Raw genomic sequence first — 14,917 nt, forward strand, 5'->3', positions numbered from 1 at the left:
CTATGAAATTCTGGATGTTTCATGGGCGCTCAACTAAGACCATCACTGCAATGGGAAAACAAACAAACAAGAGGAAAATAGAACAAATCCACACCTCTTAAAATATAAAGATGAATCACAAGAAAGTGGAGAGCACTTTTTATGCCATCTATTTGTAACAAAGCCATACAACTTCAAACAAAAGTGTATCAGGCTTTCAACTGGCAGTTAAAAGGATAGGCATACTAAGGCTTTTGTTATTCCATAACAGCATGTAGCTTTGAATTAAAAAGCCAAAAGAATAACCCTTACATTTGGAAGTCTCTAAATTTCTTTGGAAGAGTTTATACATAGCACAATTATTTTGCACTTTAACATAATGGAAATACTTCTGAAACGTGTGTAAGTTGAAATTTCTGAGTTAAAAAAAAGTTTAATTACGTGCTAGTGTTTGGGGTACAAAGAAAAGAACAATATCCATCCAACCATCCATCAATCAAATTCCTGGAGAGTTTAAGAGAGCCTAGGCTGAATACTTTCTAGGTAGACTATTACTTTTATAAAATGATTATTACTTTTAGCAACTTTCCCCAAACTATTTTACATAAATAAGAACTTTTAAAGTGTTGGCTTTATTTCAATCAAGATATAACTAAGTATCTATCCACTTTAAGAATATCCTAAAATAGCCAGGCATGGTGGCTCAAGTCCGTAATCCTACCACTTCGGGAGGCCAAGGTGGGAGGATCTCTTGAGGCAAAGAGTTTGAGATCAGCCTGGGCAACATAAGGAGACCCGAAATCCATGGGGAAAAAATCCTAAAATAGAAATGCAATAGATTGCTTTTTCCTGATAAGCTTTCATATAATGCAATGTGCATAAAATATCACACATTTGACTATTTTCACTTTCAGTCCAAAACCAAACAGGAATTAATTTTGATCATTTCTCTCTATTTTAAATGTCCTCAAAGAACAGCTAAAATGCACATTTTGGTTTGCATTTTTAAAGACAGACAAAATAGAAAAAATAGGCAAACTTTCCCTATAAAGGGCCAGATAATAAATATTTTTGGCTTTGTGAGTCATGGTCTCTGTTGTACCTACTCGCCACTGCTCTGTAGTGTGAAAACAGCCATAGACAATATATAAATAAATGAGCATGGCTGTGATCCACTAAAACTTTATCTACAAAAACATTTGGTGGCCTGGTTTTGACCTTGCTGCTGGGTTGCTACTTACTGACCCCTGATCTATACTTTATATACCATTTTCAAATGTTGAACTTTTTGTTCTAGGTAAAGGCCTCTCAAACAAGAAAAAACAGTGGAGTCAACTTGATAAATGAGTAATACAGGAGTGCAAAGTGATGCTTATCCAATATAGCAACAAAAAATTACAAAAACTACTAATTGCACGTTACATTTCCTCAAAATAGCAGCACTTCATTTCACATGGAAAACCAGTAAAATGTAATAGGAGAAGGCACCAGGAGAATAAAAGTTATTAAAAGGGACTAGAACCTAATTAGGAAAGGAAGCTCTCATAGCACAGGAAATACTACTCAAAATAGGAGAAACACAATCAGTTCTGGATTTTCTTCTAAATGTTCTGTTTATTTTCAGTACTATAATTGTGAACAATGAGAAAGTTACTCTAGATGTGAAGTCAACAAGGAGTGTCATTAATTAGCATTACCACTGTTGTGTTACTGCTACCCTTCCTTTTGGTCCACAACCAGAGATACGCCTGCTCAAACAGAAAAGCCAATTTTTTTCCAAGAGACTAGAAATAAGCCATAACTACCACTGTTCTGGCCAAAACCTGGGGCTTAGACTGGATTATTCAGACTATATCCCTGGTAGATGGTGCCAAGTTTTAGAATTGTTGTCATCATATCCATTTGGAATGATTCACTTGGGCCAGTTGCCCAGAACCAAAACTTTAAACCGCTGACCAGCTGAACCTCAATCAGGAAGCTGAAAAAGTGGTTAGATGTGGCTACCACAGTCAAGGAGGCCTGGGGCACTTGTCAAGGTTCAGCATGGGCATTTTGGAACTTATGAACAGAGCCTGTGTGGCTTTGTGCCTCTTTCAGTAAACAACTAGAATCCCCCATTGTCCAAATAATTGGGCCATGCTGAGAAGTGAACTAAAGTCAGGGACCACATAGATTGGCCAGCTACCATTTCCCTTTCTTTTACTGAACAAGACTGGGATACAGGGAATAAAAAAATAAAAAATATTTTATAAATACCTAATAATAGCCTTTAAAATAATAGGTTGGGCTTTGTGTTTATACAGGTAGATAGGTGTTTACTTGGCAACCACAGTCCAATACTAGATTTAATAAGAATATATACATATAAAAGGTTTTATTACATACTGTAAGACTTGGCCAATTTATAGTAATATAATAATAAATGACCAGAAAACTTGTCTCTACCCTAATGATTTTTCCATTAAAAGGTTTACATGCCACAAATACTTGCTCTCTCATATTGTGTTTGCAAAACAAATTAAAATGTCATAAAATTCTCAATTTCAAGCCCCATTTCTTTAAAAAAAAGTCATGTATTTTAAGTTCTGATAATCAGTTAATTTCTATATCAATCTTAGTTCTCCAATTATAGCCCTCACAGTATTTAGTCAGATGAAGTGTTAAGAATCCTTAGAGATTTATTACTCTGTATTAGTATTCCACTTTCTATAAATGATGTACTGATACTGCAATGGAGCAGTGAACATAAACCAGCCCTGCAGAACACCAACGGCTGTGGTTCTTTTTTACAAACTGCAGTGCTCTGCACAATTAAAACTGCCCATTGTTCAATGTCAGGCCAGCTGATTGGAAATCTGAGTTTAGTTTCTAAGACCTGAGAGAACAGGTGATGATCAGTTTTGAGGAAATAAGGTACATCCTTGGTCCATAAATCCATGAAGGCTCAAATGGGCTGAGAGGCATGTTTTGGATCTAGAAACCAAACCTGAAATGAGGCTGCCATATTATATGTCAGGTTCCCTCAAGAGTATTTTGGCAAAATTGACACAGTGACACCCTGGATGTACTGGAACTATACCTAGAGAAGCCCAGGCACAAGGTAAGTGCATGCTTCTCTGTTAGTGCTTTCCTTAACAGAAAAAAAAATTAGAAAACAACAGGGAAAAGTATATAGATAATGTTATATTTTCCCCTGTATTTACAGGATAAAAATCAGGCAGTCCCTATATTATAACATCAAGTCCAACATTAACTTGCAACTCAGGAACTAAATTCAAGTCCTTTTGCAGGGTATTTTTATTAGCTGGCATCACAGTTTCCAATGTCTACAAAAGCCTTAGTATTCTCCAGAATTGTGCTGACTTACTTTAGCAGCTTAATACATGAGACTGGTCTGAAATTGCCACTGAATTATGAAAAATTCTATAGGCCAAATTATAATTTGCCCAATTGGAGAATTTTTATTCCCTTAGGGAATTTATGGTCAAAATTCACTTCTGATTTTCAGCAAAAGCAAAATCTTAAAGAGGATATGTTTTCTACACTTTTGAGCCAAGGTCAATAGATTACATCGGTGCCTAAAGCTTTCTGCCTTCACCCAACTCATTTTGAAACTTTTAACTTGTCAAACACTGGCTAATTTATTTACCTCTGTGGGTATTGTTTGTATGCTGAGATTAGTTCTACTGTATGTAAATCCCTAAGCACATAATGGCCACTTATTTTAGGAAATTAGATATAATTAAAAAGCAATGAAGAAACAAATTTTTAACCCTATAAATTCAAGTCCCACTGTTTGGATGGGTAGTATTTCCCTAAACCTATTCTATTGTTTTAATGGATGATCCTCACTTTTCTACAATTCTCATCACAAATTAAAACACACATCTTTGAAAACTTTTATAATCACATTCAAATTTGTCCAAATGGCACTTGTATTTTCATCTTTGAGCCCCTCTAAAATGAAACTATGTTAACCAAAATAATATGCATAACTCATCTTGACACTGCTCCTTATAAGTTATCTACAAATTCTCCTAAATAGATTGGATCCTTTTCGCTCATTCTCGGCAAACATTCAGTTTTTCTAAATACCTTAATTCATCTGTAGGACATACGTCTAGCAAAATATTTAAATTCAATTTAATTATATTGCTGAGAACTTAAAAAGCTAAGTTGGTATTGCCAATCCCATTCTATCATCAAGAATTAGAGGGCTGGATGTGGTGGCACATGCCCATAGTCCCAGCTACTCAGGAGGCTGAGGCAGGAAGATCGCTTGAGCCCAGGAGTTCTAGGTAACAGTGAGCAATAATCTTGCCACTGCACTCCAGCCTGGGTGATGGAGTGAGACCCTGCCTTTAGAAAAAAGGAAGGAAAGGAAGGAGGGAAGGAAGGTAGGGAAATACTGGGATTGTTGGTATTTGTTTAAGGAATAAAAAACTCGAGATATTGAATAATATTTCAAACTCACATTCCCCAAGTCATCTACTTCTTCACTGAAGATCATGGCTTTTTCCCAACTAGCTCACTTTGTCAGAAATTAATTATAGCATTTAATTATTTTCACCAAATGTAACTGAAGAATTTTTTTTAAGAGTAATGGTAAATACTTCTGAGTTTCAATAAAAAGGCTATATTCTCATATATAAAGAATGAATCTAAACAGTGCTGTTATTTTGTGTAGAAACTATAAACTTAGCCTAACTACTTCCAAAAGTATCAAATGATATACTTAACTTTTTAAAGTTAGTCCACATGTGGCAAATGAAGTGGAAAACTGAACCTATTATTGAGGCAGTTTAAACTTTGTTTTCTTGGCTAAGTTGCATCCTGACCTAAATTAATTTTACACCACTCCATGATGTAGACACAAACAAAGACAATCAAAAGAATTTGGATTCTAATTTCAATAATTAAAATGACTACCTCTTTTTTCTGAACAATTGGTATCAAAACTGACATTTCCATGTGCAAACACATATTTAAGGCAAATAACTATTAGTCTTTCATAAAATGACCGACAATATAGACACCATGTGCACTGTGGTGCACAAACTGAAGTGGATTATTGTAAAAGCAGCTACTTTGGATACCCATGTTAATCATGCTGGCAGCGATACAGAGTGCTACTCTTTGGGCCCATTCACAGATAAAGACTGCTTCAAAAGTACAGTGCCAACTTGATTTTAAGTTACAAAAATGACACCAGGTAACCATCCAAATAAGTGATACAATAACTCCAGTGACCAAAGTGCTTGTCAATTTTGCTAAAATTTTGGAAAATCCTAGTTGTCCAAAAGTACAAGATAGGTTACTAGTTTTTAACTCATGATAATTTTATTCAAGCCCTTGGAGTTGTTCTGTGATGTTAGAAGAAGAATACACATGTTTTATTTAACAAATAAAGGGACATTTTAGCTGCTTCACAGAATTCTACCTTAGAAAGTTCAGTGGAAATGTAATTTATAATCTATAAACAATAACATATGATGTTTTTCCTGAAATAAAACCATTGTATATAGTGCTTAGAAAAGAGCCTTACTAGTAAAACAAGTTTCAGTATTTAAACAAAAAGAGACACATTATCACCTCTAATGACTGTTGTTTCTTACTATGCATTATATTAGAAATCTTTCATTAGCATTCGGTGATAACTAATATTACCTAATGGGTACCAGTATTCCTCAATAATCATTTCTAATCATGGTATTTCTATAAAGCTGCTATGAGTTTGATATATTGAACATTTTTCCTTTTCCACTCTTTGAGGAAAAAAAAAACTAAGAGGTTTACAATTTAGAAAACTTGATCACTGGGAAAATCAGGAAGAAGAAAACCCACGCCAGGATTAGAAGTGGGTGACCTTCCTCTAAGCAACTAAAATGTTTTTGTGATGGGTTTAGGGCAGCTAAGAATAATCAAAGAGTAGAAGGAAGACAGCTAGACAGCCACCCACAATCAGGATTAAGACACCCCTTTAGTAAATATGGAGTGATAAAACTGGCAAGCTACTGCTCCCACCAGCTCCTTCTTATACCCCTCTGCAGAAGTAGAACTTCTGTTTCCTTCTTTATAGGATTTTGTAGATTTATTTCATTAATTTGTTTAACAGACGACATTTGTTTCATTCATCACCTGACTCTTCAGCACTGTGCCTGGAACACAGGCTGAATTTGTACCAGGATAATATCTACCCTTTTCTAGAAAAATCAATGAATATGTTTCAATGAAGTTAACTCACTGGGTATATGTGAGAAGATGGGAAACGGGGAGACATCATTTCTTTCTCTCTCTAAATCATGTAGCGGTGTTAGGAATAGACTACAGGTTTCATTCACAGAGCACTAAGGCAGAGTTCTGGTGAATAGTTGGTTTAGGGGCCTTAAATTTAGGGACAGCAATAAAATCTTTGATTAAAATTTGACTTATTTGTGGGTGCCCCTTTTTATGTACGGAGCATAGGTGACTCAGGGGTCCCAACTTCTATTTCTAAAAAATATTTTGGACTCATAAACATTTTAAATAGTATCAAAATTTGTGATATTATCTTGAAACATGACTCATTAAACTATCACTTTAAACCTCACAAGAGTTAATAAGTTGATAGAGACAAAGATAATCCAGATGTTTTTCCCTGATTCTTTGGGAGACCATAGATGTTTCCTTGTTGTATTTTTTTTTTAATGGAAGTCTATAGTGCCAAAGGCAACATTAGAACAGAATAGAAAATCGATGATCTATTAGTGTTCCAAAATCCCACACGAACCTAGGAGCACAAAGGTTAAGGAAAGGTGTCCCTGTCTAATTTTTAAGGGAGTTGATCTGATAGTTTGAAAAGATTGATAAGATTTAACTGTCAGTGCCTTCAATATGTGAGGTTAAAATTCTGTTTTAAGAAAAATCAATCTCTTTTGATAAATATATTTTTAATAAAGTCAGAATGCAATAAGTTGTTGAATAAAAGCTTAATTAATCAATCTAAAACTTACATGGCTGACTTCTACATACTTTTGGAATTATTTTTCAACTTAAAATTAAGCTATTGTTTTAATTTAAAGTATTCCATCCTAGAGAAACTTAAAGCAAAAGTGGTATTTATTTTTAAGAGCTAGTCATAGTGAAAATGCAAATTTGATGGTAGCAAACATCTAAAATCTAACTAACTTATCAATACATATGATTCTATTTAAAGACTCTTTAAATTCTATGCGAAATCAAGTCATGAATGATGAACAATCTTGTAAAAAGAAGGCAACTATTGCCCATGCGGTCCTTAACCTCTTCATCCGTAATTCCATACATGACAGTATTCATCTTCAAACACCAAGAAATAGTTATCTGCAATATTGCAGAAAATTCTGAAAACCCACCCCTGCAAAAATACTATGGCTTAATGTACCCTCTCTATCGAGTCTTTAACGTTGCATCCTGCCTCATTTTCCTTATCCATGCAATAAATGTGATTAGACCAGATTATTTTAAAAATATTTTCTATTTCAAATGTGTTATAATTCTGTGATTCAATATATGGGCAATTATCAAGAAAAGAATTATTATTAAAACAAAGGAAAAGCAAGCAAACAAAAAAACAACTCTGTAACTCCGGCACTTATCTAGCACTACAAAACTTGGCTCCTGCCTGGAATTTTAATGTTTTTGTGTTCATGTACCAAATACCTGATCAGATGCATTCAAAACTTTCTAAAAAAAAAAAAAAAAAGAGTAAGATTTTTATCAAGCAAGATGAAGTAGCAGATTGCAGTCCAGATTCTTAATGAGTTTGAGGGTTGGTCATTTGAGACTGTAAACCAAAGATAGAACAAAGCTTTATATATCTCTATTTGTAGACAGGTTAGGTTCTTGAGTTCATTTCACCAAAATCCAAAGTACACGGGACCAACTGTTAAAGCCATATGTTGGTGAGTGAAGTTTTTGTTCTAGCCAAACATTATTTATACAATCGATTCAATGTTCTTAAGTACAGAAGTTAAACAATTGTCTTTGTTCTTCAGAGGCAATAAAGTTAAGAAGGCAGATTTTCAGCTAGTCTCAGTGTCAGATTGTATGCTCCAAACATGGCCCAATATCATCTCCTGCCCAACATGCTCTTCTGCAAAGTGACCTTGCCGCTGTTCTCTCAAGAAGTAGAGTCCCATTTTCCTCCTCTAAATTCCAAACTGGTCATATGACTCCTTCCTAACCAATGGAATGTGGTAGAAGAGATGCGTGATTTACAGGGCTAGTTCAGAAAAAGCCTGGTTCTCTTGGGACTCTCACTCTGGGGGAAACCACCGAATTTGTAAGAAGTTCAACTATCCTGAGACCACAATGCCAGAAAGGCCACCTGTAGGCACTCCAGCAAGAGTCCCAGCTGTGTCTTGCCTCAAAGCTCTTCCTACCTAGGCGCCAAACCCATGAGTGGAACCATTTGGAAAAGGATCCTACAGTTCCAGATGTTCCAGTCCCCAGCCATTCAAGTTATCTTTGGCTATGGCCTCAGACATCCTGGAGCAGAGACAAGCCATTCTCATTATGTCCTATCTGAATTCCTGACCCACAGAACTCATGAGCATAATAAAATGGTTGTTATTTTAACTACTAACTTTTGTTATGGTTAGTTTCTCAGCATTAGCAACTGGAACACTCCTGGTAAAAATCTGTCTCTACTACCAATTAACTGAGACCTTGGTAAACTTACAAAAATCCCTGGTCTCCTCACTAATATACAGGGATAACATTAACTACCTTGCAAATTTATTGTGACAATGGGAATAACTGAGGTGTCTGATCTATAATAATACTGAATAAAAGGTAGCTACCTTTGGTTAACAGGTTTACGATTGTGATCTACCAAGAGCATTGTTAAATACTAGGTAATACATATCAAAATTTAAATTTGAAGTTAACAAAGTACTTCTTATGCAATGCAAAGAAATTTTACTATTTAAGGGGGAAAAAGGCCTCAATTATGGAAAAAATATCACTGGGTTTTTCTGAATATACAATAAGGAAGAAATACAATGCTAATGAGCAGGTACTTTCATATATTTAAACTTTATGACAAACCATTGGAAGACATTAAGTAAGTTGTATGAGGTCGCATGATTTTAAATGGCCAAGTTCAAGTCAATTAAAATCCCAAGTCCCCTGTATTCGCCACAATACTACCCTGCCCTGCTACAGGATTACACTATAATTTAGCATAGCTCATATGGTTTGCTATAGTATGTATTTATTTATTTATTTATTTATTTATTAATTATGGGGCAGCCCCCAGAACCAGAAGAGGTTCAGAGAGCTCCCTGCTGTGGTATTTAGGTAATATATTCTAGAGACTTACTTTTGAAACATCTACAACTTCCTTTCACAAATAATATCTATTAATAGTAGTACTGGCTATATCTTTGATCTTTCTAAAGTGGCCTTTACTATTAAACAGAGACTTGCAGGAAATGTCCTGAAATGTATTTCTGATGACAGGTAAAATCTATTGCTTCACATATGCTTTTGTTTGTTTGTTTTTGTTTCAGCTTGAAATGTTTTATTAAAGGCAGGCTTTTCCCACACCCATCAAATCCCTTAGCTGCCAAAGACTTATCTAAGTGGCTCCCTGGAGATTACAATCCTTCTATGAATGTGAGCAAAAGAGGAATTATATCTGGCCACAAATTAAAATGTCCTTTGTCGAAGTAAATCTGGGGAACTTGAAAATCTAGAAGATATTAAAAGAAAATCATCATGACGACTTTAAGTTATGCTTGGTTTTCTCTGGTTTATTAGTTGAGAAAGTCTTGGCATTAACTGGGACTCTGTTAATTTTCCACCTGTCTATGCTGTGTAGGTTAATGAAAGTGCATTTGTTCTACTTATGTTCTTTTCCAGGAAGCCAGAAGAGGGTACAACTGTAGTGACTTCCAGACTTGCTGAGCTATTTGTAAATGTAAGCCAATATCAACTCATTTCAAACAACAAGCTGAATGTTCCCTGAAGCAAATCACATTGTGAGGTTTCCCAATGAAATCCTGTTTCCCAATTAAAGTGCAGATTCAAAATATTTATAGATGATATATGTCTGAACTCAGAATCACTGTATCTCAGATTTTCTAAGATTTGTAGGTGTTTAGGCAGTTCTGTTTATATTAAACTACCACCTAAGATAGGTTTTCTTATAAATTCCTTTTAACATGGGTTTTTTTATACTAAAGTTTTTTTTAAAAAAGATCTACGTATAAAACACTCTAAAAAGAATCTCTTGTCAACTGGAATTAATAATATTCACCTGTTATTAGCATCCGGTGCACTGCCATTTCAAAACTACCAGTGACTCATGTTACAAATGCAGCTATTTTTAGGAAAGTACATGAATGATGTTAACACTATCCCTTGAAAAAGGTACTATCTGATCAAGTATTTGTGGATGAAAAGATGTATAAATGAACTTGTTGTATCCCCAAATTAGTGCCAGTAAAATATGTTCATTTAGCCATCTGTATGTCCTTGCTTTTTGCTTAGTCAATAAATTATACAGACATCAAAAAGCAATCTGATTTATATGAAAGTTATATATTTATAAATTTTAAAGAAGAAATGCAAAATCTCCCTAGAGCTTATACAGCACATTTGATGTTGAATTTTAGGGTGTCACCATTCAGTATGCACTCAAGCCAACCCTACTAAGAATTCTCTGGTATTGCTGACTGTGAAACCCTAACAACTATGCTTTAGGAAAAAAAGTTATCAAAACTAAACATGATTAAGCAGAAGTCTAAAACATTACTATAATTTTTATAAGATTTAAGATTTATTAAAAGGCTGCCCAAAACAATACCGTGGAAAACTATCCTTAGAAAGGAATTCAGTGGCCGGCAGCCATGAGAGTACTGCATATTCTAAACTTCCTAACAAGCAAGCATACTTTATTTTTTCTTTTTCTGTTTCCACCATAAATGAAAGTCAATTAGCCATTTTCTCATTTGTCTTTTTAAAAAACTTATAACTTAAGATGAGTGCCTAGACTGCCCTCCATACACTGAACTGGGACACCAGAGAAAGGGATTACGGCTGACTGACAACCGGATTACTGGTTGTACTAGAAGTGCTGACGCAACCTTCAATACACCAGGACACAAGAGGCATGGTTCTGCTTTTGCTTAAAAGCATAAAACGGTTATAAACAGCAAGCAAACAATACACATTTGGTACCAAAATTCACATGCAAGTTAAAAAACAATGGCTTAGGGGAAAGTTCCAGTAGAAATTGGGCCTAAGTAGGACATACTATGGTCAGTAGAAAGCATTCCTAAAATCTTCCTTCTGTAAATACAAGCTTGCCTCTTCAGGGCGGTTTTCATTCTAATTAAGACAAAGGTTTTTAATTAAGCCCTAAAGATCCTGGTGAAGGGCCTTCAGTAAAATTGTCCTTGGTAATTCCTCCCAAGGTAATTTATTTCAAGAGACAATGAAGTGGAGCTCTTAAAATCTTCAGGAAAGACATTTCCCTCCTTGCTTTCTGCTACTCCACACAGCAAACAGATTGAAAAAAACTGCCTCTCCTCTGGAACAGGCAAGAAAAGCATTGCTGGTTTCGATTCAGGCGTTTCCCTCCCTTTCAAAACACTGGTGGATAGAAGCTTCAAGTCCACCTAACAATTTAAGAAAGCACATTTTGTAAAATGGGGACACAGCAATTTTCCATGTTTTGTTTCCTTTCCTCCACCCCCTTGCACCCCCCCACCACCACCTTGGAGAATAAAATTGAACTGCTCCCACATCCAGAAAGTCAAGAACTTGTTCCAAATAACCTCTAACAAAACCATCTCTACTTTTTACTCATTTGCTAACGAACTCTTACTTTTTCTAGGCTGAAACTATTTTTTCAAGCAAAATAAACCTAAAGCTGATTTTCAGAAACCCACATAGAAATACATGCTGGGGTATGAGTTTTAGCAAGGGGATGGAATAAGGGGTTTGGGGAGAAAAATCATAAACTGTGGCTGCCTTTGATTTTTACTTTGCAGAGACCTATTACCGCTATATTTGCATTAAGATTGTGTCTCCCGATTTCCTTGCCTAGAGGGGAAAAAAAGCTGAAATAAATGGGTATGGAGGCAATTAAGAAAAGATTAGCAGACACTGCTTTTGAGCTCAACAAACTGGAGCTGGCTTCTCCCCATTCCCTACATTCCTGGCCAAGAGAAAAGGATACTGGCATGAAAAGCAAATGGGAGTTAAAGCTGGCTTCTCTAACCTATCTGAAAAGTCTTTATGCAATCAGGGGGCTATTATTTCAAGAGACAGAAAGAAAGGGGCAAAAGATTCACGTTGCTAAGGAGACCTGCAGAAGCTAGCATTCCTACATAAATTTCCATTTCTATTGAAGAGGGAAAGAAAAGATATTTTCGACAAAGTTTATTTGGATCCCCTGGTTACCAAAGAAAGGAATTTTGCCAATTTATTTTATCTTCAGTTGTAAACAACCAACCCTGAAAGAATTAAAGGACCTAAATGTTGACCTCCTGCTGCCAACCAGTCCCCTCCACAGTGAATTAATCAACAAAGATGAAACTCTTCAATGGGAATTTTGGGGTAATATCAAAGAAAAAGCCTTTTGCAAAAACAAATTTTCGGAAGAAACTTAACCAAGTGAACTAATCTCTCCTATAACAGGAAGCCAAAGACAAAGGAAAATCAGATTTTTGTGGCTTTTTTGCGCTATTTCAACTTTGTTGGAACTTGAAACGTTTCCAAGGAAGCTTTATAAATAGTCACAGAAAAGACATGAAACTGTCAGGAAGGAATTTAACCTAATGAGTTTCTCAGGTGCGCGCGCGCACGCGCGCGTGTGCGTGTGCGCGTGTGTGTGTGTGTGTGTGTGTGTGTGTGTGTGTGTGTGCGCGCGTGCGTGCGTGTAGAAAATCACGGGCAGGTCCCCTTTATTCCTCTTCCTTTGCGCTAAGACCAACAGCTGAAGAATCAAGATTAGAGAGGGAAAGGTTTGCAGCAAGAAACCAGAAGTTGGCAGGTTTCTGCTATAAGGGTATAACTGGCGCGCTGGGGAAGGCAACCGGAGGGTCACGGAGGGAGTAAACAGTAAAGTGCCCCTGGGACTGGCAGCCCCAATGGCTACCTCCTCCTGCTCCATCCCCATCTTTATCCCATCCATTTGCAGCTTTCAGGGCTGGCTGAATAAAGTACAACTTTCCAGGCATCTGTGAGTAGCTCATGGAAAAAAGGAAGAGAAAGGTCTGGAGGGGAGAGGAGTTATTTAGAGTGGGAGAGAAAGAAGGGCAACTCACAACCAACGACGGACGGTGTCACCAAAAAAGGAAAGGAAATTAAGCCTCTTTCCCAACTAACTCTCCGTATCCCTCAAACATTTAAGGAAATAAAATCCAAATCGAAGTTCATCGGGGGAGAACTCACATAAGGCAAAGTAGAATAGGCAGAAATGTGAACACTAAGAGGTAAACCTAGGCAAATTCTTCCGAGAGAGAGAGAGAGAGAGAGAGAGAGAGAGAGAGAGAGAGAGAGAGAGAGAGAGAGAGAGAGAGAGAGAGAGAGAGAGAGAGAGAGAGAGAGAGAGAGAGAGAGAGAGAGGAAGACTGAGCAGAGAACCCGCAGCATCTTGGTGGAGTTGGGGCGTTTTTGCCTGTTTCTTTTTTTCACGGGGGTGTGGAAGCCGTTGCATTTTTTACACAGCCACATGGTTGTCGCCTTAAATGATAACAATTACCCCAAATAGCGTACGTGTTACTCCAGAGCGGGAGGAATGGCCACGGGAGGAAGGAGAGGGCGTGGGACGTCGCTTTGGGTTCAGTGACCAGGAATGGGGGGTGGGGGGTGGACAGCAGGGAGGCGGCTGGAGCCCCAGGATCCGCGAAGGGCCGGGATGGGGTGGGACGGACCGCGGCTGGGGGCTCGGGGAGGTGGGGCGAGGCGGGGGCTGTCCGGGCAGCGGGGCGCGGGGCGGCCCGGGGTGGGGTGGGAGGCAGGGGTCGCGGCGCGCCGGGCCCTCACCGCTGCTGAGCGTGGAGTCGCAGTGCCAGATGTCCAAGCTGGCGGGTTTCCGGCAGGACTCCCACAGGGACAGGTAGTACTGGTGGTCAGCCGTGACCCAGGCTGGGCTCAGCACGGCCCCCAGGTCCAGACACAGCGCCAGGAAGATGCACACCAGCCCGACCAGCTTCAGCGGGGTCAGCACCGACACGCGCACCTCCTCCATGCCGCTGCCCGCCGAAGCCATGCCCGGGCGCCGCTGCCGCCCGTCCCGCCGCAGGCGAGGACGCCAGGCGGGTCCGGAGAGCCGGAGCGCGGGGACTCGCTACCTCGGGGCTCCGCGCGCCTCCCGCCGCGCCGCGAAGGTAAGTGAGTCTTCGGACGCGGCCGGCAGGGTGCGGGGCGTGGGCAGCAGCAGCAGCAGCAGCAGCTACACAGAACCCGCCGCGGACCTTCGCCGCCCGGCCCGCGCCGCTCTCTGGCCGCGCCCGCGCCCGCGCCCGAGCCCGCGCCCGCTCCGCCCCGTGCGGCCCGGCTCGCTCCGCCCCGGCCCCTCCCTGGGCTGCGGGAGGCGGTGCCGAGCGGGGAGGGGAAGAGGGTCCGCACCCGGCGGCGTCCGGCTCGGGTTCCAGGCGCCAGAGTCTCGCGCCTGCTCCGCCCCTGCCCCGCCTCTGCCGGCGCGCGGAGCCCAGAGCAGCCCGCCGCTGCCGAGTGGCTGCTCCCAGCAGTTCCTCGAAGCTGCCTGGCCCCGGCCCCCCCCCGCCGGGTCCACAGCTGTGCTGGCTCCCGGGTCTCCTCGCTGCCTCCCTCGCCCAGTCACGTTGGTCCCCCTTTCTTAGGGAGCAGAGGTGGGTCTAGAAGGCGTTAGATGTTATTCTTAGGTGTCCTAGGCTGTGGCCCTTGGAACAAGGAGAGGTCCGCTTTCTCAGTGATGTAACGC

General features: G+C 39.3%; 1 protein-coding gene across 1 annotated transcript in view; it reads right to left on the reverse strand.

The window, feature by feature from the left end:
- The window catches only part of TMEM47 (transmembrane protein 47), a 29,107-nt gene extending 14,625 nt beyond the window's left edge, over window positions 1-14,482 (reverse strand). The window contains exon 1 of the mRNA XM_012756921.2: window positions 13,999-14,482. Coding sequence (XP_012612375.2) covers window positions 13,999-14,224 — 226 coding nt within the window. The 5' untranslated portion in view covers window positions 14,225-14,482. The remainder of the gene's footprint in view (window positions 1-13,998) is intronic.
- Window positions 14,483-14,917: the final 435 nt, after the last annotated feature.

This window comes from Microcebus murinus, chromosome X (assembly GCF_040939455.1).
Source record: "Microcebus murinus isolate Inina chromosome X, M.murinus_Inina_mat1.0, whole genome shotgun sequence".
Taxonomy (NCBI): domain Eukaryota; kingdom Metazoa; phylum Chordata; class Mammalia; order Primates; family Cheirogaleidae; genus Microcebus; species Microcebus murinus.